The 26098-nt window shown below is 39.4% G+C and overlaps 1 protein-coding gene across 1 annotated transcript in view; it reads right to left on the reverse strand.

Annotated features, from left to right (window-relative positions):
- SCML2 (Scm polycomb group protein like 2) overlaps positions 1–26098 on the reverse strand; it is a 59798-nt gene that overhangs the window by 16998 nt on the left and 16702 nt on the right. Inside the window, exons 4-8 of the mRNA XM_058825377.1 lie at positions 25678–25912; positions 21613–21701; positions 19929–20172; positions 7419–7669; positions 1586–1721 (exon numbers count right to left, since the gene is read on the reverse strand). Coding sequence (XP_058681360.1) covers positions 1586–1721; positions 7419–7669; positions 19929–20172; positions 21613–21701; positions 25678–25912 — 955 coding nt within the window. The remainder of the gene's footprint in view (positions 1–1585; positions 1722–7418; positions 7670–19928; positions 20173–21612; positions 21702–25677; positions 25913–26098) is intronic.

Consider the following 26098-nt stretch of genomic DNA (forward strand, 5'->3'; position numbering starts at 1 on the left):
ATGATGTGTGCCTGTGTTTTGACTAATCTCTGCTCATACACTAGTTCCAGTAAAATACAAATTACTGGCAGGTACTCCATACTACCAAGTCACAATTCTACAAAGCAGGCCATACCAAGTTACTGCCTAATTTGTTTCCTATTTGAGAAGCTGCACCAAAGAGAACCCTGTGTTATATACCTGTCACTGATGCTCATTCTGAAGCACCCATTGGCACTAACATACACATCACACAGAGTGGCTACTGAAGGCCTGTAGCTTCAGAAGCCCTGAACTACTCACAGGATTTCCACACTGACACGTGGCTTGTCTGCTAAATAAACACTTCTTTACAAACACTAAGGTCGTTTAAAGTGTAGCACAAACAATCATATAGTACTTTTGTAACTACTTTTTAAAGAGGCAATGTGAAACTGTCCTCCAAAACAATTGCCCAGGCAGAAGAACATGGGAAACATGTAAATGATGATTTTTTTTTTCTTGTTCACCCTGGCTGCCACATGACCATGAATGCACCCAAGACATTATTACAGCTTAATGAAAATATGTGCCTCTTGGTGATTGAGCAATCTAAACATTCTATTACACAAAGAACTGACATATTTTCTGAACTTTAGTTTGATTTTAGATAAAAACTCTAAGCATAAATAAAGTATTTCTACAAGAGTTTTAATGATGTAATGTCTTCGTGCATATCTGTTTACTCTCTGATATCTACAAATGGAAGGAAATCTATTTGTACAAATAATCAAAGCTACAAACCAAGAGTAATAGTATGGCATTTTCTGTCTGGGCTCAGCAACAACTGCCTTGCAAAAGGTTTATTTTCCTAGGAAAAAGGTACTTGTTTTCCCCTCATCCATGACTGAAACTGGGCATGAGAAGAGCCTTATAACTTCTATTGTAAAAAGAGATTTTGAATGTAAAAAAGCACCACAAGCAAAATGATGGCAATTTATGGAGTTTTTATAAAATTCTGAGATTTTGGCTGACAATATATGAATTGTTTCACTATAGGGTTACCAGTTCCTCAATGGGTTAGTTCATCTACTGGCTTATTTATTTTCTGCCAATCCTTTTCAAGACACATTTCATTATATTTAGAGGCAAAAAAAATTAAACATGAGGAAAGAGGAATGTATTTCTTCTGATTGCCATTACTGGGTTTTAGCAGAGTTGGTTCCTTTCATGTAAGGTTATATAGAGATAAAATCTCCATTTTGTAACATTACAGTACAGCTTGCATGGGATCAGAATATCATATGGGCTTTTAGCTACATCTATTCCCATTTCATACATTAAGGAGTAGGACAGACATGAAAGAACTGTACAGTTTCCCTCTTCACACAGGAACAAACTGCCAGGTCTAGCAGATTTATCAAAGTCCCTGTGTCCCAGCACTTACTGCTATAATGTGGGCATCAAAATACCAGTTCTGAAAAGTAACTCTGGCTCCTACAAATATCTTTCAAAAATAAGGCAGCTGGACAATGATTTACAGTAATAAGTTAGTTTGCAGCACATTCTTCATAAAAATGAAACTGCTTGACATGGAAACCATTTCACACACTTCTTTGTTTTTTACCTGTGGATATAACTGCTGCAGTTGCACCAGACAAATTGATTCCATCTTTAAGCATCTGTGCAGTGCCATTTTTCCCCTCAGGAGATGACTGAGGAGAAAGAGATGTAGGAGTCAGTTGTTCAGGCAAGGTTTTTTTCTGTTAAGAGAAAAAAAAAAGAGTCAAAATATTTAATGCTTTTTAAGGCATCTGCACAACTTTCCTGCTATCAGTTACCATCTTAATGAATGTGTGTGGTTCCTTATTAGAAAAGTACCACACACAGCAGAGAAGGGAAAGTTCAGGAAAGGAAGACCAGAAACTGTCAGTTTGCAGTTACAGCTACTTTAGTAATGCAGTGGAAGACAATTGACTTAGAAAAGAACCCACCTTTGCATAAAAAGTGGGAAAAGAAAGAGCTTTATATACTACTTCATGACTCTTCTAAAAACCTTAGGAAGAGATATTTTGGGGTATTTTCCTGTCCATGCCCTTCCAGCTGGGTTTATCACAGCTCAGGTAACTTAGCTGGGCTGTGTATGTAGTGCCATTAAAAACCTAACTCACATCTAGGCATCAGCATTACAATGCACCTGTATTTTTCCTCAGCTTGTTTCAAAGGGGTTGAAATTCTCAAGTAACCACTTCCAGGAATTTTCAGGTGCTTCATGGAAGATCTCAAACAAGCCTGCAGTTACAATCCAGTCATGCTGGTTGCCACCACCCTTTCCTTTCCCAAACCAAACTTCTTTGCAGCTTATCAAACAACAGATAACCAGAGTTCAGAGCACAGCAATTTACAGATTAGTCCATGTGCATTAGTTCTTCTCCACCTGAGGAAAAGAGGATTTTGTTGTAATTTGGTTTGAACTGGGTTTAGAAAAGAAATGTGCACATGGAAGATGTTTCACAGAATCACAGAATATCCTGAGTTGGAAGGGACCCAAAAGGAGCACTGAGTCAACTCCTGGCCGTGCTCAGGACACCCTAAGAGTCACACCTTGTGCCTGAGAGCATCCAAACACTTCTCAAGCTCTGTCAGGCTTGGTGCTGTGATCACTTCCCTGGGGAGCTGTTCCAGTGCCCAACCACCCTCTGGGTGAAGAATCTTTTCCTGATATCCAACCTAACCCTCTCCTGACACAGCTTCAGGCCATTCCCTTGTGTCCTGTCACTGTCACCAGAGATCGGTGATGTGTTTTGACATACTATAAAAATACATCAAATTAAAAGAAATAATAAATTGGAGTTCATCACTTTTCCCTTCACCACTTATTTCTGCATGAGAACAGATTACTTTTTGACTCTCTTACCTAGCAAAAATTAGGAATGTAAGAAATCATCCAAGGTCTTGACACTGCTGAATGCAGCAGAGATTTGGCAATGTGGTAAGGATTTACCATTAAAACTGATACATACTGAAGTAAAACTTCAGCTAAGGAAGGCTAAGCCCTCTTCCATTTAGCAGTTTTCATTCTCTACACTTTTAGAAGCAGCCTATTTTTCAAGTAATGTATTGAAAACCATGTAGAAAGCAATCAGAATATACACCTTCCTAAAAGAAGCAGTATTTAACTTCTTCACAAAACCTAGAAAGAAGAAACAAACTTTCTTCTGAAATCCAGGGCACTTAAAAAAAAATTCTGTGCCACTTACAGTTTGGAGAAGATAGGTTTGGCTGGGGAAAGTACTTGACAATGTGGCACTGGGTGGAATCACCATGAACATAAGGAATAGACTGCCAAGGCTTGGCACTGCCTTGTGAATGAGGTAGCACAGAACCAAGCAGTGATGTACGTGTCAGGAACTGACCATTTATCTTAACACTGGGTGACAGAAAGGTCTCCATCTTTAATACAGAGAAAAATAAATGCGCTTGGGAAGACTGAGGTTTTGATCTGAAGTGCAACATTCCTCAAGGCCCCCTCTAGCAGGGATTCTTGCAGTGGGGCAGTTTTCTTTTACCATGCTAAAAAAATACTCATTTTTGGTATTGATATTGGTCAAATTGAGGGAAAAGGTAAGGGAAATGGCAGAAAATGCAGGAATGAAAACAAAATACAAACACTAAACTAAGAGGAACCATCCACTCTCCAAACCAATGCACACATGGTGAGACTAGCTGGCTGTTTCCTACCTTCTCCCTCTGAAGGGAATATAGCACATGATGCTTGCTCAGCTGAGGCTCTCATTTTGCAGCTCCCCATGATGGGCAGTGTTGTCTCATGAAACAGGCCACAATGCCAGCAGGGCTGGGCACAGTAGCTTTGTGTGGCTGGCCCCTGGCAGCTGGGAGGGCAGAGAGCAGGCTCACAGCTCATACCACCAGGACAACACCACCAGCTTCACCCTCATGCTCAAAAACGATTTTTTGTGGGGTTGAATTTAGGGCTGGTAGCCACATTCAGACCAAGAGGTTTCCTCAAGAAATTCTGAAAGGAATTCTTTGCACTGTTATGCAAAGTGTACTTTTAAAATATAATAAAAAAAGAGATGTACAGAGGTTCCTTCTTTATTATGGAAGAGTAAAAACATACAGTACAAGCTGTGAGAAACAAATGAAAAACAAAATCCAACATGCATCTCATACTTACAGAGCTTAGAAAAAATTTAAATAAAGGAGAAAAATTATACAGCTCAACATTTCTAGCTGTATAATAAAAGCTAGTATCTGCAAAATTATAAATACTGCAACATAACAAACCTAAAATGGCGAAGAAATTCAAACAACTCTGCAAAGAGACAGGCATATACCCATGTCCCTAAAAACACCAAATAGCCAGCTCACACTTGAAGCACAACCATTTAGTGCAACATCTGGAGAGGGGTTTTCTTTTGCATCAGTGTGGGGGGGGGGTGGATGGAAGAAAAAAAAGCACTTTCAAGCCTCTAGGCACATACCACTTGCATATTTGCATACATTCTGTGAGGTGTACAGGCTGTATGGCTGCACTTCATGTCAGACACACCCTGTCTGCAGAACTCCCACACAGCCCCATTTCCTCTCTCTACCCTTATGCTAACAGGTGTAACAGTCCAAAGAAAAGTTTGCACATATGTATAACATCTTGGCAATTTAACCACTTACCAAAGCAGTAACAGCCTTCTGTGAGTTCTCAAAAGGAGCTAATTTTTCAAGTTTTTAATGCTAAAGTTAACAAAGTAAAAATCTCAAATTAGATGTATCAAACGTAGATTTTGCAAAACCTCTCTGTTGCCTGGTCCCACAGAGGAAATCAGGAGTGCATAGAGGTAGGTCAGATCTGCTGCCTCAGGACAGGATATGTCAGCACTAACACCCATTCCCCAAACAGTACCTGCAAGCACTTCACACAAACCAGGTGTTAAATGCTCCAAGCAGACACTTTCAGGGCCCAGAGGCCTCTTCTAAAGGCAAGGTGCCTCCAACTACTGTTTCAAGACATAGACAAAGCCTCTCCATTTCTTTTTAATGGGAGCTAAAGGACAAAATTCTTACATGCAAGTGCACATCCTGCCATACCTGAATAAGACCTTCAGATATGACAGTCCTGTGTTCAATGGTGTCCTTTAAAGCCCTGTCCAGACTTACAAAGAGCACTGTGCCCACTAGCTAAGCCTGGATAGGAGCCCCTTTCTCCTCTTTAATCCCTGTCACTGTGCATTTTTATACACCAAGTAAGAGAGAAACAAAACTGGAGACCAATTCCATCAGTTTGGACAGCTGGCTGCAAGGGGCAGGCAGCAGAGAAGAGTGCTCAGCTTTCAATTTATGGTCCCCAAAATATTTTTTTATCTTGTGATCATCATTTCAATGAAGTGCTGCTTCCAGTTTCATACTAGAGCTTCCAGCTATGCTCTAATAATATTACTTCACTAGCACTTCACACTGATCAGCACAGTCACTGGAAAGGAGAATCCCCACCCTGCCATTACTCCACCTCTTCCCAAGCATCATTAGGAAGAGATCCCACAGCCCCACTGATATAAACTGGAGGAGAAAAGCCCCAAGACTTCTACTTTTAGACTGTTTGGAGGAAAGGGGAATGAACACAAAAAACCCAAAAAACCCACCAGGAAAAAGCACTGCCCCCCACCTCCTCACTAGTGCTAATGCAAAGCAGGAAGGAGCACAAGGAGAGACTCAAACTGCCTGAGGAAAGACATTGCAGGATTGCTACTCTTCTTGAACAGCCTGCTGTGCCTGAGCAAGCCTCAGAAAATAGACTGCACTTCCATGGCAATTCAAATTGCCCTAAGTCTGCCCTGCTGTGATTCTATTCTTCCTTGCAGCAGCTGTAGCATTTGTGCTTTTTTTGGGGTGGAGCAGACAAAGAAGGAAGTAGGAGGGATGGATGCTGTGCTAGCTGTCTACCAGCTGAGCTCCCTGAACTGACTCACTTGGAGATTGTTCATCTGCCAGTGCTGCTGTCAGTGGCAGTGGGGTGAGGGGACAGCAGTTCCAGTGTGTGCCTGAGCAGAGAGCAGCAGTGTGTGCCTGAGCAGAGAGCAGCAGTGTGTGCCTGAGCAGAGCTCCAGTGTGTGCCTGAGCAGAGAGCTGCAGTGTGTGCCTGAGCAGAGCTCCAGTGTGTGCCTGAGCAGAGCTGCAGTGTGTGCCTGAGCAGAGAGCTGCAGTGTGTGCCTGAGCAGAGAGCTGCAGTGTGTGCCTGAGCAGAGCTGCAGTGTGTGCCTGAGCAGAGCTGCAGTGTGTGCCTGAGCAGAGCTCCAGTGTGTGCCTGAGCAGAGAGCTGCAGTGTGTGCCTGAGCAGAGAGCAGCAGTGTGTGCCTGAGCAGAGAGCAGCAGTGTGTGCCTGAGCAGAGAGCAGCAGTGTGTGCCTGAGCAGAGCTGCAGTGTGTGCCTGAGCAGAGCTGCAGTGTGTGCCTGAGCAGAGAGCTGCAGTGTGTGCCTGAGCAGAGCTCCAGTGTGTGCCTGAGCAGAGCTGCAGTGTGTGCCTGAGCAGAGCTGCAGTGTGTGCCTGAGCAGAGCTGCAGTGTGTGCCTGAGCAGAGCTGCAGTGTGTGCCTGAGCAGAGAGCTGCAGTGTGTGCCTGAGCAGAGCTGCAGTGTGTGCCTGAGCAGAGCTGCAGTGTGTGCCTGAGCAGAGCTGCAGTGTGTGCCTGAGCAGAGCTGCAGTGTGTGCCTGAGCAGAGAGCTGCAGTGTGTGCCTGAGCAGAGCTGCAGTGTGTGCCTGAGCAGAGCTGCAGTGTGTGCCTGAGCAGAGCTGCAGTGTGTGCCTGAGCAGAGCTGCAGTGTGTGCCTGAGCAGAGAGCTCCACCAGAGCTGAAGCTGCAGGCAGCTGCCAACCCTGCAGGTCTGACTCAGCTGGGCAGGGAGAAAGGCATCATGCCTTTCAGACCAGGGCAAAATTAGGCCCACATCTGGAGAAAAAGAAGCTTCCTGCTTCATGCTAGTAGAAGCTCCAGGATTAGGCAGTATCCATGAGATTCATTTGGCAAATCCAGCTGTATGCTTAAAAAGCTTAAATTATGCAATAAAGTCCCCACTGTTTTTAATTCAGTGTTTCTAAACCTGAAAAAAAACCCAAAAATGCAAGCTATATATATGGTTCAGTAACAAACTAACCCAAACTAAAAAACTTAAATGCTTCCCTGTCTCTCTACTTCAGAATAGCGTTTTTCAACACCGATTACTCACCCATAAATAAAACAGTAATCTTGTTTGGGAATAAAATAATCCACAGGATCTTATACTAAAATATTCCAGAAGAGCTATTCTAAACTTTTTCTTGTAATCAGTTGCTGAAAACAGTAAAGCCCTGAAGGCTGAAGAGAAGACAGAAAATTAAGTGATGATAATAATAAAAAAATCTCACTGCAAAATTCTGCAATATAAAATAAAGTAGTAGATAAGGACTAACCTTTTTTCCAGGTTTTAAACTTTTTTTCCTTGTTTTAAGATTTTCAGTATGAGAGGTGCTTTTTGTCAGGGGGATATTTTTAGGAGACCTGCCCTTCTTGGGAACTGCAGACTGTCCAGGGGGTTTGCCCCGACCTGGTTTCCTGCCCCGCTGCGCTGGAACTGGAGCAGATTTCTGTGGAGACTGCATTGAACGCCGGGTCACTTTGGAAGGGGAAGATTGGATTTTTGCACTGCTCTTTGTAATGGAAACTGAGGAAAAACAAAAACAAAAGGGAAGGGGGGGAAAACCTCAAAATGAACAATGGAAAGCAACTTTTCTAACAAAGGCTTAAAAAAATAAAAGTGTACTGCACAATTTACATTGTAAAATGAATATACTTTTTACTTTGAACTTAAGTAGTTGGCATGAAACTACAGAACTTCATTGACGCCAAAGAGAGAACTCTTTGTACCCATTCTTTTCCAGGGACTTTCCTAAGAGAAAAACATTCAAATAAAAACTGGGGAAAAAACCCCAAGAATTAATCCACTCACCTTATAAATGCTTCCCATAATTTAATTACAGTATTTATAAAGTGCCATTCATCAAGAAGGCCTTCAAAAATACTTCACAAATTATACAGCTTATAATACATCCCTTTTCCACTAAGAGCAGCTTCCACAACTACAAGACATGCAAACTACTTCTAGGGAGCTACAAAACATCTTTGAGCAGCAAAGAAAATCATCCCAGTGACAAGAAGAAACTGATGACAGACAAAATGTCTTTAATGAGTATTTGTCTGAGATACTGGTTTAGAAAGTTAAGCTCACATAACCATACCCAGATTTTTCTGCCTGGTGCCATTTTGAAGACAGAATTCTAAAACTCAAACATAAAAGTATCGTTTTTCTTCATTCTTAACACTGAAGTGATTTTCTCCCATGAGATGGGTTAATCTCTCCAATTCAATATAGGATCCCAACAGATATCCACTTGGATATGTTCCAATATGCAGATGCTGTGATAGCATTATAATCTGGTGTGAGGCTCTAAGATGTAACCAGATTTCATTAAATTAAAACTTCCTAGTGAACAGGTCTTTTCCACCCAACTTGCTCTCCTCTCAAATAATGATGGTTTTACTTTAACAATTCCCTTCCCAATGGACAGATTAGAGCACCAAAAGGATGCCAAACAGAACATGAGGATATACCCTCAATGAACCTGCTATAGCACCTATGGCCAACAAAAAGCAAATATTAAGTCCCTGTGGCTGACAAATACTCCATTCTGTTGGCCCAACTGCTGGCAGGCAGACAGATGCAGAAATTGCAGGACAGGTAAGTAGAAGATGAAACAGGAATTTTTGGACATCAAACCACCTTTGCTGAGAGGTATGGGAAAGAAAGACACAACATATTTGAAGTAATTTGAAACCTTTACACTAAAATCAGACAGCTTTCTAGTGTCAGACTGCCCCTATCACAGCCTTTTGCATCTTGCTGATCATGAAATTCATGTGATTCACCCCAGCCTTAACACCCATAAACTTAATGTGACATAAGTTAGAGAAGTATTGCAAGTTAGAGTTAAAGCAGGCTTTGACTGTGTAGGCTATCAGTACCTGACTCAAAGCACTAATTCATACTGGAAATGGAGCATAGGGGGGTGGTAATTCTGGATTTTTGTGAAATTGGAATCTTTCTTCCCTGAAAATATTAGTATGTTGAAGCTTTCTGGTAAGCAAGTAAAACAAAAAAAAAACCATAAAGGTACTTTTGAAATAAGAGATTGAGAAAATAAAATATTTAAAGATTGAGTAACAATTTTAATGTCAAGCTCTATGAATCATATTCAACTTAACATTTCCAGCACCTTGCTTTACAATTGTTCCTTTAACCCTGTATCTTTATTCAGGAGTTAACTGTTATTAAGTATTTGCAATAGAAAATGTCACTATTTTCAAATTCACTAAGATTAAATATACACTGCACACAGACTTCTTAGAAAATACAAGTACTACTGACACACATTCCTAAAGCAGTAGGAGCATTTACATACATTGCTATTTGCCTGATTCAGTTACTAATCTAATATTCCCTAATGGCAGTTCAGAAGAAATCTCTTCATTATGGCTGGCTGCAGTCCTAATACATCAAATGCAGACCTGATACCCTGAGGTATCTGAGAAGGACCACCTTCTGGATGTACAAAGTGACCACTTTCCTTTTATTTATGTATGCCAAAACATCTTTTCATATGCGATGACAAAGTAAGATGAACAGAATTTCAACCAAATGCTGGCACAGCATTACTCTTATGTTCCTGAACTGCTGAACGACATCTCACGTTAAGCTGTATGTCTGGAAAGCAAAATATCAACTGTATGCTGTACAATGCAATACTATATATTATACTTACAACAATATAAATGCAGCTATTTTATTTATTTGGGCCACACAACTATGCATAGAACAAAACAATCATGACCTTGGAAAGAAATGTTGTTTAACTAATTCTTTGTGCTTCTGCCTATGGTGAAATCTAGCAAATGCATTTCTAGTCTCCACAGTAAAGACATAGCTGTTGTTAAATACACACTACTTGCAAGTCAACAAGTTCTAGGAGCACAGGTATGAGTTTTGGACACTGAGCAATCCCTACTCCCTTCCAGAAGGACATTTACCAGACAAAGAGTAACAATGCAAACAGCTCCAGCCACTTCCTGCTGCCCTCTTGAACCACACACATCAAGCACTACCTTATCTCAGCATCTTCCTACCTGCATTTGCCAGAGGACCAAATATGAGCAGCATTAACCATTAAGGGGGTGGGGGGAATCAGGTCCCACTTGGTATTTTTCCTTCTGCCTAGGGCTGAAGCTGTTTTTTTAATAGGCAGGACTGCAACAAAGCCCATGCTGCCTGGGCAGCATCCCAGAGATAGCAGCAAATGAGGAAGCTGCTATTTGCATTTGTTGATTTAAGAGAGCATGGGGGGAGCACAAGGGAGTGGGAGACTGCTAAAGTAATTCCCATATTGTCTGCAGGCTGTACTGACAGTGATCATCAGTCACCTGCTCATACTTCCCTCACCCCGGCCTTCAGAGGGAGACCAAAGGTTACACTGGGTCACGGGATCTGGGGGAAATGAAAAGACATGCAAAAATCAAGCTGCCAACCCACTGCATCTGTAGACAGAGTTATCCCCACTAGGCCACATGTTCCAAAAACTAAGACACTTTAATAGTCTCATGAGAACTTGTTAAAATATAACGATGAAGAGAATAGAGAGGAAAAATGCCAAGCTCTGCTTGCAATTACTGCAGTATTTAGCTGGGATATTTACAACCAAAAAAGCACATTTGCCTTTTGAGGATGCTGCTTTGCATCACAAAGGCTCTCTCATTTGCACAAGCAAAATCAAGCATTTGTGTCATGTTGCTCATCTACAGAAATATCCACCACTCCAGTTTCAGGAATGGGATGCATTGCATGGCTTTCCTTCCCAAATATCTTGTTTAGAGCCAAAACCTCCACAGACACCCTGAATAACTGAAGAACAGAGGTCACACTCCACAGATACACTTTACCATAGAAATGTCAGCAACTAAGCAGTGCTTTCAGAGTTCACAGAGCTCCAGTCATACTGCCACATTTGTGTGGGCTATAGGTACCTAGCCCTTCATGCAACTCACAGCTTTCATGCTTTCAAATACTTCTCTTTCAAAACATTCTTTCTTTCCTCCATCAAACACTTCTGTGAGAATCCCAACACCTGGGAACTTTGCATTTAATATAACAGAAACCTCAAATCCTGTATTTTGGAACTCACAACCTGGAGATGCACGGCCACAACTCAGTCCCTTGCTGAAACAAGCAGATCCACTGCAATCAACTGAGCCCATTTGCATGAAAAGGACCCAAAAGGTTACACCTCACATGAGGGCCAAATTCTGCTTGCAGAAACAGAAAAACTTCCCAGACACAGGTAGAACTGCAAGATTGACCCCAGAATGTTATCATCAAGATCTCTTGCCAGAATAAGTAACATATTTAAGACAACTGTGAAATCTGAAGCTACTGAAACCTCCACTACTTGGGAAGAGGATGGAACAGATGACAGCTCAAAAGCCTGAATTCTCATGCAATTCTAATTAGTAAAATTCCCTCAAATAATCAGCAGTGACAGTTTCACTCCATGTTTTTATGGAAAGCAGGGGAAAAAAAAGGTTCAGATTTGTAATATTTAAACATTATAAATCTCCCATTCGGTTAGTGCCACAGAACAGCAATTACAAGACAAGACTTCAAACAACTGATGGGAAATTACACAAAGGAAGGTAGGGGCTCACTGCCATGCATTCTGTGAACACAGAATTGCTACCTGAGGTGAAGGTGCCAATTAGGCCAGTAAAAAAAGTAGCTCACTTTTTAAATCAGATTTTCTTTCAAGAGATAAATTATTCTATTTGTACTGTAGTATTGTTCCTATGCCCTGCTAATATATAAACCCAATGTTTTTCAAGAATATAAAAGCTTGGTCCTTCTGTCACGAACAGACAAAAAAAAAAAAAAAAGAGGCAAAGAGGTTTAGCAACTTACCCTAAATCCATGTGAGCACTCCACAGGAGAAGTAATGGAAACATATCTGCTGAGTTCTAGCCTGGAGTTTTAACTATAAAACTAACCTTCTTTAATACAGTCAGTTATTATCATGATAGTTTTGACAACTGGCAAAGGAAGTGGAAAAGATTAGCAATTTTTTCAAAACAGCTTACTGCCAAGGATTATAAAAATTTATGTCCTTATGTCTCAATTGAACAACAGAGCCATACAAAAGCATAACTATCTGTAATACATTCCACTTCTTCCTATCTGTGTTTGGATGACTTCTGGTCATGAGGTAGCTGTGAGATACCAATTGCTATGTAGCTATGATACAAAATCAGGTATAAGTCAATATTCTGCTATCTAAAAAGCAACATCACACTTGAAAACTTACAACATCCACCTTGGCAAGACATGGACACTACAGCTTGCAACTTTCTTCTTTCTAGATTTTAGTTTCTGTTACCAATATAACAAAAGAAGTAAGAAGTCTCTGTCTTTGTGAAAATTTTTAGCCTACCTTACACAGGACTGAAAGGCAAAATGGAGACTGCCAAGCAATGTAAGACAGAAATAGATGAAAAAAAAAAAAGCATTCCTCTCCCAGTGACCTGCCCAGGCAGCACTGTAGCACCTGCAGTCCCTCAGTCCTTCACTCCCATGCCCAGTCTGCCACACCTTCAAGAGGCAGGCAAGCCAGCCCCTACAGAAGCCACCACTGAAAATACCATTCAAGATCCATCAAAACCCACTACTAACCAAATTCACACTCATGACTTCCAAAAAAATCAAATTCTATGAGCTAAAATGGGGCAGAGAGTATGTGGGACTTGTGGGGTTCCAGGCAAAACAGAAGGAAGACTCCTGGAAGATCTTTTCAGTTAGTCCCCAGAAACCAAGAACTGTGAAAAGCCAGCTTTTAGTCTCATCCTTCAACAAGCATTGCCATTGCAACCACATTAGCAAAAAAACCTAAACCAGACAAACCCCAACAAAAAAACTCCTATACTTTGTTGATAATTTGGAAGGAAGGAAGACAAGGAAGAGAGCAACAAGGTAACTCAAACTATCAAAACAGCATCAACTTGAGTTACCTGAAGTGAACTTAGATGCACTGGTGATGAATCTGTCAATAAACCCAACAAGGCCCAGCTCTACAAATTGGGTACAAATTGAACAACCTGACTTTTGATCCCATCATTACTGATTCTGCCCTGGTTTTGCCATTATTTTTCCCCAAACAGCATAAACAGGACGAAAGGTGGGCCCAAAATGACAGAATACAATGCAACAAGCTTCCAGGGAAGAAAAAAGAGACACAGAGCAGGGATAGTACAATGCAACAATTTGTTTTGTCTCAGCATGTGAATGACAGCACTGATACTCTGGACACAGCTTATAGCTACTAACACAGATCTGGAAAATACTCAATCACATCCACCAGTAGGGCACCACAACCATGGCTATGGCTTGGCACACCTGGGTTAGTAACCCTTTACTGCTTAGTCCCCACAGCAATAGGGTGTTTTATTACCCAAGCTGCAGGTGGGAGGTCTGTACAGTAGTACAACTTTCTGTTTAGACTACACTGAAATACCTGCAGTGTCCATAAGACTCAAACAAAAGAATATTAAAAAAAAGTCCACGTAGCAGTCAAAAATACATGTGTTGGAGTACTTCCAATTTACAAGAAAATTACAATTACCTTATAAATAAACATGGTAAGATGACAGGGAATCCAGACTTACAATAAGGTCACATCTCTGGGAAAGGCAAAACCTTTATTCTTTCTTAAGTGATTAGTGCCCTGTGGCAGCACTATCCAAGCCTTGCTGCAAGATGTCAAGAAACATTAATACCAAATAAAAAAAGCTTAACATTTGAGAGAATGTGGCAAATCAGGTTTTAGCCTGAAGCACTGAGGAGTTTTTCATGTACAATTCTGAAGACAGCATAAATCTGCTTACTGTGTGTGCCTGACTTAACTACTGGGATCTGCTCATGAAGAGAAGCTGGCTGCATTGACAGAAAAATAAAACCTCCAGCAGTAAGAAATTTTACCACTTCACTTTTTTTTTCTTTAATGAAACTTAACTACCATGCTTATCTGATTTTTTTGGCTACTCTAAACATCACAGAGTCTTCACAGACCTTACTATAGTTCTGTATAAAGTTTCAGCACTTCTTTTGTTTCATCTGCAAACAGGGCAAATACTTAGGTTTGCACTGATGTTGCACATTTCTGCACAACTCAGCTGAAAACATACCAGAGCTTATTTTCACATAATTTCATCAACAACAGAGAAGATCATCTCTAGTATCTAGCTCAGTAAAATCTGCACAGAGTAAACACTGAGAAAATGACTGAAAATTAAATAAAACTAAGAAAGCATAAAACAGACAAATAAGATACTTTTACATCTCTGCTTGAGCCTGTACTGCTCTTTTGCTGCAGACAGTTTTAGAAGGAGACCTTTAACATCTACATGCTGATTAGCATAATGAAAGAAGATTGCTCTCACTGCCAGTAAATGCACTAATTAGGAGAAAAGCAATGATGGGACATAGGGTGTGGAAGAGGGGGAGACAGAAGAGAGTGAAAGAAAGAACATGACCTATGGTAAAAACTACATTGTATCATGGTTTTGGTTGGTTTTATAAATTATTTTATCATCTTCCTTTGGCCTCCCAAATTTTTAGAGCACAGAGAGCAGTTCCAACTTTTTGAGTTCTTTGCATCACCTTTATCCTTCAAAAATCCAGCTTCATAAGGCTGGGGGGGATCATGAATATGTAGTAACTGATCCCCTTCTTTCTGTTCACATCTAAATGATAGATAATTCTTAATACTGAAATCAGTCTTTGCAGGGGAAACTACTTATTGTTTCCCACATGGCTTGTCCCCAGTTGTTCTTTTGTTTTCTCTCTTTTATGAAAAAGGTTTTACTTCAATTATAAATAAAAAGGTGGGTTGCCTAAGTAACTGCCATTTACATGTAATAACTAAACAGTAAAATAAATTTATACAGAAACAGCAAATAGAAATTGTTCTGACAATTTCCAGTCACCTGCTGCTTACTTCAATCATAAGCCTCAAAATACAACAAGCTACAAAGCAATACATGAACATCAAGAATATTCTTGGGTATAGTAGCAGATTTCTATTATTCAACAGAGTAAAGTAAAAATTACAATCTATTGTGGTTAAATAGAAAAGTACAATACATTTGGCCTAGAAAAAGAGTGAATAAAAAACCATGCAGAAGATATAAAACTTTAAAATCCCTCCTAAAGTATACCAAAAGCATAAGTTACATGTACCCAAGAGATGACCAAATTTTAGAATGAGCAAATGCAGAGGGTAACACTAAAACAACAAGACTGAATTTATTTTGCATTCATACTCACTCCAAGGAAGCACACAATATCAGTATAAGTCTAAAAATCCCAAATATCAATTAATGAATAATCATGTAAGGAACAGAAAACATAACAGAAGGCACCACTATGTCACCAAGTTTCAATATATTGTGCACTTCTGGATCCAGTGGCTCAAAAATGCTCTAAGTGAAAAGGAAATAGTATAGAGGAACAAAGGTGACCAGAGGAATAAAACTGACCCCTGAACAACACCAAAATCTTCCTGTACAAGTACTGGAAGTACAAGAGCCTGTTTCAGTACAAGAAACCAAGGACAACAAATAAAACTACCAGCAAGGAAAAGGAATTTCTCCTTTTCCACAAAAAATATACTCAAGTAGAGAATGTCTTATGCTTTAGGTGCTAAAAAGGATGTTGTAGGTGCTAAAAGTTCAGATGGCTCCAGCACAGAACAGAACAGGTTAGATCAAGTTCCTCCCCTTTGATGCTGAGTACCTGAGAAAGCAATCAGCATAAAAGCATTATTCTGGGCTTGGAAGGATCTTGGCTGCAGATGGACAGATACTAGGAACACTTGAGCACACCTGTCTCCTATGTGCTTATAATTTTCTTCAGACATCTGCTTTCAGCCAGTGCTGGAGTGTTGGAAAAGAAATGAAATTTAGCAAAATGTTTAATTATAGTGATTTGTGTGTGAACTGGTTTGTTAAAAAGTAGTTTTGTAGCTGTTGAAAGTGTGTTGGGTTTTGTGTGTAACCTAGCAGGTAGTCTTAGGGATTTAATAAATATTTAAACTAGCGCAGGAAAGTAAGAATGCTAACCTGTCTGGAGGCAGCATACAATGCTCTTAGAATAAGATAAGCAGAAGATTAATGATCTTGTTTGTGAACCAAGGAATGTATCACAAGGGGTCTGTGACCAGGCAAGGGGAACGGGGAACTGTTTCTTGGAGACTTTGTTGTGAATGGCATGTATAAGAGGGAAGCACCCATACGTGAAACTGGGGGCTCGGGTTTTAGGGACATTAGTCCCCCAGCTCCCCGGGCCCTTAATAAAGCACCCACAAAACTTATCCGAGTTTTGTGTCATTTATCAATTGGGCAACAGGAGGAAACCTTCAAGAGCAGATGGTCCTTTGATGGTCCAGCACAGACCAGTGTCAATCTCTTTCATTAGGTATTTTTTCACAACAGTGGTTGTGTTTTTTAATCTTCTCTAAAAGCATTTAAATGACCAAGAGGCACAGAGAAAACAATCTACTGCATCCTTAAAATATTAACCTTGAGGCAGTGGGCCAAGCCAACATCAAGCACTGAAGTCAAACCATACATGACCAATTAGTACCATTGGAGATATTTCTAATGACACAAACTACAATGTTAGCTAAGCACAGCTTCTGATAGCATAAATATTGAATGGTACATTGCATATGACTGTGCACATATCCTGACATGCAGCCAGGTCCACTGAAGTCACACCTTCTGATAAGGACCAAATACAAAACATAAATATTGGGGCCTGAAGGCTATCAACAGCTGCTCCAAAACAACTTTTCACCTAACATCTCTATTATCTTTTATCTTAGCTCATGAGCTAATACCAATGAGAGGTACAGAAGATCCAGTTGAAAAGAGTAAAAATAACAGATAATCTGGTCTGAATAACCCACATTCTAGAAGCTTGTTTTTAAACACCTCTCATGGCAGAGGTCCTACATTCTCTCTGGGCATCCTAAAAGGCTAAGGCAGCAGACAGCTGAAACACAATCTTCCCTAATTTGCATACTGTCTCCCTTACTGCATTTAATCTCTCTTTCAAAAGGTTAAATGAGACCCCAAAATCCATCTCATGGCAGGAAATTGTTGTCCAAGGTATGAATGAAATTTAAAACATCGTTTTTCTCTTTCATACTAAGACTGCAAGATATTGGCTTTGCATGTTTACTAAAATCTGAGGTTTTCTTTTTCAGCCCTCTAAGTAGTGATTTAACACACTTAAGTGCTTTCAGCTTTACAAAAATCAAGAATACTTTTCATATTCACTCTGGAATTCAAGCCACTCTTAAATCAATTATTTTCACTTTTTATTGCAGAAATTCAAGCCAGAAATACTGAGGTAATCAGCAGGAAAAAGGTCCAGACCAAAATAAATTTCAATACTCCAAGGAAATTCCTACAATGTAGTACCTGTAATATTTTCTCCCTTAACAGGAGTAGTTAATGTTAGTATGTAATGAAGAATCCTGACATCATCATATTTCTGAATTTAAACAACTTGATTGTACTCTCCTTGAAGCTATTATTTAAATCTTAATAAAGGACTGTCATTGCAGTTCTTTAGTGGCTCCACAGCAATCAAGTAACAGTGAAAAACCTAAACTGAGAGCAAAAAATATTTCATCCAGATATGTAAATTCAACAAGTGTGTATAACACATACAAACATAAAATAAATAAAAATAACAACACAAAGCAAAATAGAAATAACGAATTATTTATGCTCAGAATGCTGGAAAAATGAATAGACAATTTCAATAAAACTGCAGTTAACTTTGGCCTCACTTTTGGAAACAAAAATAAAAAGCAATCCAGCCTGCATCTCTCTGCACTCAGTTTCTATTACATGTCCAAAATTGTCAATTTTAACTACAAGTCTGTAAGAACCCTGCTTCAGATTTTATTAATGCCTGGAGTGTTTTTGTTTCTCATTACAAAGCAATAGTATCCTAACTGGATAGGTATTTCAAGTCTGAATTTTGTTTGGCTTATTACCTGAAGAACTGGATTACATAACCAGCTTTACTCATTGTCAAACAACATTGAGCTCCATCAAGCATTAGTCAGGCAAGAAAAAATTCTGGATGTCTTACCTGAAAATATCTCTGGCTTTTCAGTGTGAAATTGGAGTAGACTAAACAATTTAGCAATATTCTTTCCAGAAGATGAAATTGGACTCAGTAATCTAAACTGTCACAAAAATATGTTTTAAACTTCTATGCCACTTATTTACACAGCCCCTCTTGTGTATCACAGAATGGGTCAGGTTGGAAGGGACCACAGGGGTCACCTGGTCCAGCCTCCCTGCTCAAGCAAGGTCATCCCAGAGCACAGGGCACAGGGTTGTGTCCAGACAGCTCTGGAATATCTCCAGTGAGGGAGACTCCACAACTTCTCTGGGCAATCTGTTCCAGTGCTCAGTCACCCCACAGTAAAGAAATAATTAGCTTAAGTGTAATAACACACCTCATTCATGATCTCCCAAGACAAGGTCAACCTTCTGAAGGAGCCAAGAAAGACCCTTTAGAGACTGGGAGCACAGAAACATTAAGACTAAGGTCAGTGTGGTACCTGTTAGATGACTTCTGATCCAATGTCCATCATCCTCACCTGCCTTTCCCCTCCCCTCTCACTGCAGAACATTTTGGGCAGTACAGCTACACAGAGTTACTCCTTTGCTGAAATCTGCCAGAATGGACTAAACACGATTCCAGATACTATGACCCCTGGCAGCAACTTCAGCCAGGCAGGTGACAGCAAGGATGCAGAGGTGCCCTTAGCTAATTCCAGCCAGATTTTCCACACAGTTCTTGATCTGCTAGCAAAAGACTGAGAAAAATAACAGGGATGGAAAGGCCAGGAAACAGTACTAATTTCTTGCCTTCTTGCTTCTGTTCCTTTCCTACTTCCACATGTTCTGTGACACCAATCTATTTGTTCCTTACTCATCTAACACCAGCTATGAAAAGTCTCACTGCGAACAAATCACTCTGGTTAATAAAGAAATTAATTAAAATATTATTCCCCTCCTTCAAACCTCTCTTCCTGACATTTTTTATGGGATGAGGATAGACAAGCTCAAACAATTTTACAGAAAAGCCTTACACTATAGAAACCTGACAAGCACTCCCATAGTAGCAAAGGGATTACACTGAGGGATATCCCTCTTCATGCTATTTCCCTTCTTTCTAAGGTAGAGAGTTATTCATTATAAAGCAGCCATCAATTAAAGAGACACTATCACCTGATCAAAAAACATCCCTAAAGTCAAGAGGATGACAAAGCATTCAGAATAGGCAGCTGCAAGACAGAATTTTGTGAGTATGAAGGAAGAAATATTAAATATATAGTTTAGACCTGCAATCATCAAAGAAGTAAACACTACTACTTTACTTAGCATAACATAAAGTGCTGCAGCAGCCAGTATATTAGTATCACTAAACAGGAGCATGTATCTATCAATAATACAAACAGCAAATCTAGTTCAAGATTCTTTATAAGCACACAAAAATTAGAGGTCATCAGAAGCCCTCCTAACAGTATTAAATAAAACATGTTCCCAGAGATGCTACAAACAGGCAAAAACTGTTTCCTAGCAATTTCTATTAGCTTTAAGCTGCAAAAAGAAAACAACATTTCATCCTCATCTGCTACTCACAAATCAAATCTTCAGTCTTATCTGCATACAGCCAGCTGGTTTTTAAAATTCTGCTGTAATTGAGGAGAAAAACAATTAAGCAATATTATTAGTCATCTTACCATTGTTCCCTGGTGGTTGTAATGCATCTCCTGTCAAGCTACACCATCCGACTGGGAAAATATCTCGAGAATCACACCTGCACCAATAGTCAAACGCTCCTCTCCAACCATCAAATGTAACAAAAACTTCATCTCCTTTAACATCTCCAATGGTTGCTGGGCAAATCAGGTATGGGTTCTTCCTATCTATAGCTTCTAGTTTCATTCCAACTTTAAAGCAGTTTGGCACAGGTTTTGGTGGCTCCTACAAAAATAAACAAGGTAGAATATTTGTATTTCTATGACCTCTTGAAAAAAAACCAAAACTAAGTAACAGCCCTTTTTTTTTTCCTCAACATTCTTATTATTTACAGTCACTACTCTCAGGAAGCTATAGAAACACATTCAAGGAAACGCAGTCGAATTTTAAATTTGCTTTTGCTCTTCTGCACGACAAAAATCTTCATTCTATTCCCCCAAAACACAGCTGGGATAATTAGCAAAATTCTCCATGACAGAAAGACTCTGATAAAAGTATTTACATAAGCAATAGGTTGCAAACAATACATTATGTCTGGGCAGCAAGACAGCCAAGACACTAAAATGAAATTATTACATGCTAATAAAGAAGAGATTTGCAAGCATGGATATTTCTGGGGACTGATAACTGTCTGGTAAAAGCTTTACCTCTCAATTAATCCATGAAAAATTCATTAGCATTGGACATTATTTATAGGCCTCTTGTTAACTCACTTGGCCTTAGACCAATTCCAAGTGGACAAAAGAAAAACAAAAATCAAGTGAATGTGACTGGTGTAGGTGTACCTCCACAGCAGGAGTTGTGATCTGACAGAACACAAATTACCACCTCAGCCTCAAGAACCTTATTATCCAAGCCCATCTCAGATGTGCTGCAGGCTAGCACAGAGAAGCATGGCTCATCATGCCTCAGAAAATTTATATTATCTTATCTAAAAAAAATTATAATTATATGAAGTTAACAGCAAGTGATGTGATTGCAGGCCTAAACCCAACTGTTGGATTTGCTGACACACTTCTCAGTATCACTCTCAGTATCCAAAAAGAACACACTCAGTATGACAACAGGGTTTTATCTCCTCAACAAAAAACTGAACCAAGCCATTTTAATATTACTGTTATTTTTATATAATTTTCCATATTTTAAAATAACCTTCTCAAGAGTCATGTTTAAAAAACTGAATGGCTTTTTCTGCTATTTTCAACTACTTTCTCACTGCATTTTAAATGATGAGTGTGTGCCCAATGAAAATGTTTAACAAAACCTTTCCAAGCACTACTGTATTCCAATGGGTCTCATGTCCCATTAATTTTTTTTACTCCTGTGCACATTCACATGACTACAGTGCTTTTAAGAGATGTGATATGTATTTTATCTAAAATCCATAAGACAAAAAAGGAGCAAACACAATTTCTCTAAGTAACACACCATACTTTGAAGTCTCAGCTCAGGAAAGGAAATGGCCCTCTCTAAGGACTAGAAGCAGATTCCTTTCTGTCTAGTTCCATAGCATGTCAATCCAGTTCAAAGTAATTTTAAATAATAGTCTTGCCTTCCCTGTCTTGGCTGCAGACAACAGGGTAATCTCTTAGCATCCTCATTAAGAAAATGTAACCATGGACCAATTGATATGAAGTTGTTTACTAGAAAAGCCTTTCTTCTTACCTTTTTAAAGAATGCTGCAGGTGCCATTTCAGCTCCATTGAGAGTTCTTAAGAGAAACATTGGCCAAGAGGATGCATTCATCTGGAACCCTGAGGACAAACAAATACCAAACAAACAGCCCTACTTTCAGTTTGTAAAGCACAATAGGAGAAAAAGTCTGTTTCACTAATGCCTCCTTCCCTCTATTTCAGACTTGGCCAAAACAGAAGCAGCTAAGAAGAAATGAACATGGTCGCTGTCACTGCAGAGAGCTGTGCAATTCATTTCCATTCCGAGTGACTTGCCTGCAAAACCACTCATCATAACGTCAGGCATTACAGATTCATTCCTGGGATTCAATGAAATGCAAGTCCTAGTACAGGAGACCATTAGGTTGTCCCACAGAGTCTCTGATCCAGTGGAACTTCCCTGGCACAAGCACCTAGCTTTCTCTTCAGGTTCTAGCTCATTTATTGAGAAGATACTTTTTATTTTTGAGAATCTTTTTTCACCAAACCCCAGACAAAAACCAATGCAATTGTTTTTTCTCCCTCTCTCATTAAAAGTAATACATAAGTATCCATAAAAACAAAGCATATCTAAGAGTGAACAAAAAAAAATTGCAATAAATCATGTATCATATTGAAAAACATAAACCAGATGGTCTTTCTATTTCATTATTCTTCATTAACAAGTGAATAAAAATAATAAACAACAATCAAATTTTTTTAGATTAACTACCTTACTCAAACAGAACAAAGATTTGGCTGAAAACCTTTTTATTCCAGATAATCTTCCCTCACAATCAACCACTTCACAGTTAAAAGATAAAACAAAGCAAACAAAAAATCCTTTTGCTTTCTTTGCTTTCCAAATGAATGTTTTAAAGTAATGAGTAAGATAACAGACATACTGGACATTTTTTTCTGCTTCTTTAGCAGTTAGATGTCTGGAACAGTTCTGCAGAGAAACAGACATAATACAGAAAATCGGAATTTTTTCCACAAAGCAGATAGTACCATAATCTGCCAAGACCTCATGAGTTCCCTCATAACTGATCTTCAAGAATTGTCCTAAAAATATGTAACTAGAAAGGTGGACCATATCTGCAATTCTTGACCAGTTAAATAATTCACTTATTTAAAATTTGATTATATGCTATAGTGGTTCTTGAGCTCATAGTTTTAAGCTATCTTCAGTAGAATAAACAGTTTTCAAGCCAGAACTACCTATTCAACACCTAAATTAATGCAGAGTTCCTATATGATAAATGTTGTCATAATTCAGGGACCAACGAGCTGATTGTCAGGACTGGTTTCATACCAGAGTCTCCATAAAACCTGAACACGTGTGGTTACTGAAACACAACATTCCCAACTCAGTAGCTCAGAAAATATATACAAGCAAGACAGAGGAGTGACAACTAAACAACAGTTTCAATTAACTTCATTTGGCCTTTAAGTTGTCCTGGCAAAACCAGAGAAAATGTTATCTGCAACGTAATTTGCTCAGAAAATTAAACTCTCAACAACAAAAAGCTATGGAAAAGCTATGGAAAACAGAGGCTGGAACAGGAACACTTTGCTGCAATAATCACTTTCTCAAAACCCTTATGTAACATGCATAATTAAAGCCATGTAAAAATCAGGTAGGAGGGACTATTTTAGTTAGTTATTATGATAGGAGTGGAACATTAGTATCCAGAAGGTTCCCTACTACTAAGGAAAAAAAAATGCGTTGGTGAAATGTCTAACAGGAGGTAATTATACACCCAATTAGCTGCCAGCTTTACCCAGGAACAGGATGATGTAAAACTGCCAAAAAGGCTTTTTCAAAAATTTATCTAGGTATGCCTGAATGTTTGATTGCTGGAATTCAGCCTATCTCTAGAAAAATCTAGGGCAGGAGGGCCAAAATAGTGGCACTCACATTCTTTTCTGAATAATCAGCAATTGTTCAGAGGGCAGGTAAACTTTCATGCCTGAACACAGGGAAACAGCTGCTTGTTAGGTACTGCACTGCAGGCAGCCTGACCACATCAGAGTAAGAAGCTGTATCTGAGGAGAAGGCATCAACCTTGCTACTGATGGTCACGGAAAGGTTCTCCTCTTAACGAATCCACTGCCCCATCACACATAACCAGCGTTGTTCCATTCATCACTCTGGCTTAGAAACACATTTTAGAAACTGCTGTGTTCCTGAAGCTGTGTTTTTTAACACTGTACATGTTTGCAGCTGAAGGAACCACCATACTCTTCCATTTTTTATACTGGTATCACTTCATCATTCTTTCTAGAAGGTTATATAAAGAACTTCAGAGAGGTTAAACTGAGAAATTTCTTAGAAAAAAAGAAAAAACCCCAATTTTTCCCTGATGTCAGGAATTTCTAGTGTATTCAATCAAAACCTCTAAATATTCACTGAAAGAAAGGGGAAAAAAAGCCCTTCTGGCACAAATGGTATCCATTATAGACAATATTTTTCTAGACTGGCACTCTGGTTGCATTAATTTTCTTGTGCTCCTGAAGGACCACAATGGCACAAAAATCTGCCCTTATAATCTATGTGAAGTGTCTTAATGGCTATGTCAACTGTTCTTGTGTCTGTCTCTCTGCAAGCAAATCAAGATTCATACTGTAGTGAAATTATACTTTTCTCTTCATCTTTCAAACAGAAAAACTGGAAGTTGCTTCCAAAGCAGGATGACAAGCTTTTTGAGAGGCTACTGAGAGAAAGCATACCTATCCTCACTAAACCTGCAATAAGAATTCTCTAAGAATTACTGATGGCACCAAACCAGAAGCAGGTTCATAAGCTATGAGATGGAAAAGTAGCAGCAACCAATTTCTGTATACAGGTAATTTTTTTTATTATTTTACACTTTATTACTTTTATTATTTCTTGCACCTTCTAAAAGTCACAGAATATAATAGGATAAAAGGGGAGAGAGTGTTAAATTTTGGTCATTATTCTTCCTCTTTTTTAAAAGCAAAAGTATTTGCAGATCATAGTGAAATCTTTAAATATTTCCATACATAGAAATTTAAGCTATTGACAAATATGGTATAAGAATGTAGATCTAAACATTTAATCAACAAGTTAATCACAGCAAAGAAAGGCAATGTCACATTTTTACTACCTCTAGCAGTTTAGTCAAGGTTACCTCTGACCATTCACCAGGTAAAAAGGAATTGCTTTGTAGAATTCCCAATTTAATAAACTTCCTCAGTAAGTCTAAACCCAAACACTATTTCTCAGTTTGGGGAGACACAATGTTGTCACTCATATTGCTCATGGAAGGCAAAAGGAGTTCTGCATGATATTTTTAAGCCTAAGAAAGCTATACATTGTTCACAGGCATTTGCTGTGCTCACAAACCAGCCATGACACACTGATCTGACATTCTTGAACATATATTGATCTGAGGCAATAAGAATATCAGGCAGTCCAAGCCTGCCGATTGCTAGAGCTCTGGAGCGCTGCTTTTACTACCTCAGAGTAAAAATTCACAGCAGAATGCCGCAATTCTGCACCAACCCACCTTATGCAGCCTGTCCTAGAACACAAATCAATTTGCTTGGTGCTCAAAGAAACATCCTGACTGCCCTGCAGAGGCATGCTTTCAGCAGCCCTGCCGAAGCTTCCCAGGCCTGCAGCAGCCAGTGCCCTCTTGTGAGCTGCTTGGATGCACTGATGAAGAGTGAAGGGACAATTTGGCTTTCTCCAGTTCTTTCCAAGGGCTCCCAAAAGGAGCATGCATGGTATCACGCAACAAAACACTGTATACACACACACACAAGGCAGGCGGTGTGTGAGGGAACATTTACAGAATGGGCACATTTAATATTAAGGGCCTATTAAGAAAAACCAACAACAAACAAAATTGCTCATTTTTATGTCAGAAAAATGAAAAAACAAGAAAAAGCCACAATTCACTTTGCCAGAATTAGTTTACTTACCTCTTTTTCAATTAAATAGTGGTTTGGTGAGCTGTTCATACCATTGAATTTGCCAAGATGAAAGGGTAAATTTGACTTTTTTAAAGCAATACTCGTCACACATTTGTTCAGCAGCTTTGTTACTTACCAAGTGGAGGCTGGAGCATGCCCCCTTTCTTTTCACAGGTCCCAATGGGCTGTATGTCTGAGGAATCCACGAGCCTCCAGAAATCATTTTTGTTGTCACTGCCATCGAGGCGCAGCCTTAGCCTGGCACCAGTGATTCCAATGACTGTAGCGATACAAACCGAGGTGACGTTGCGAGGATCGTGCGCTTCCAGCTTCATGCCGACTTTGAAATCGTTCGTAGGTGGAATTCTAGACTACAATAAAAGGTAAAGGACTTTTTCTTGTAGTTGTTAATATTGCTAAATTTACCAGCCAGTTCAACAGACAGCTTTATTTCCTCCAAGCTTAGCATAAAAATGATAAATATGAAGAAACTTTTAAACTTTTGATTGTCTAGCAGCAAGTCAGAAAAGGCAGCTGGATAACCTACCAACTGCATA

The sequence above is a fragment of the Ammospiza caudacuta genome, chromosome 2 (genome assembly GCF_027887145.1).
Source record: "Ammospiza caudacuta isolate bAmmCau1 chromosome 2, bAmmCau1.pri, whole genome shotgun sequence".
NCBI classification, from domain to species: domain Eukaryota; kingdom Metazoa; phylum Chordata; class Aves; order Passeriformes; family Passerellidae; genus Ammospiza; species Ammospiza caudacuta.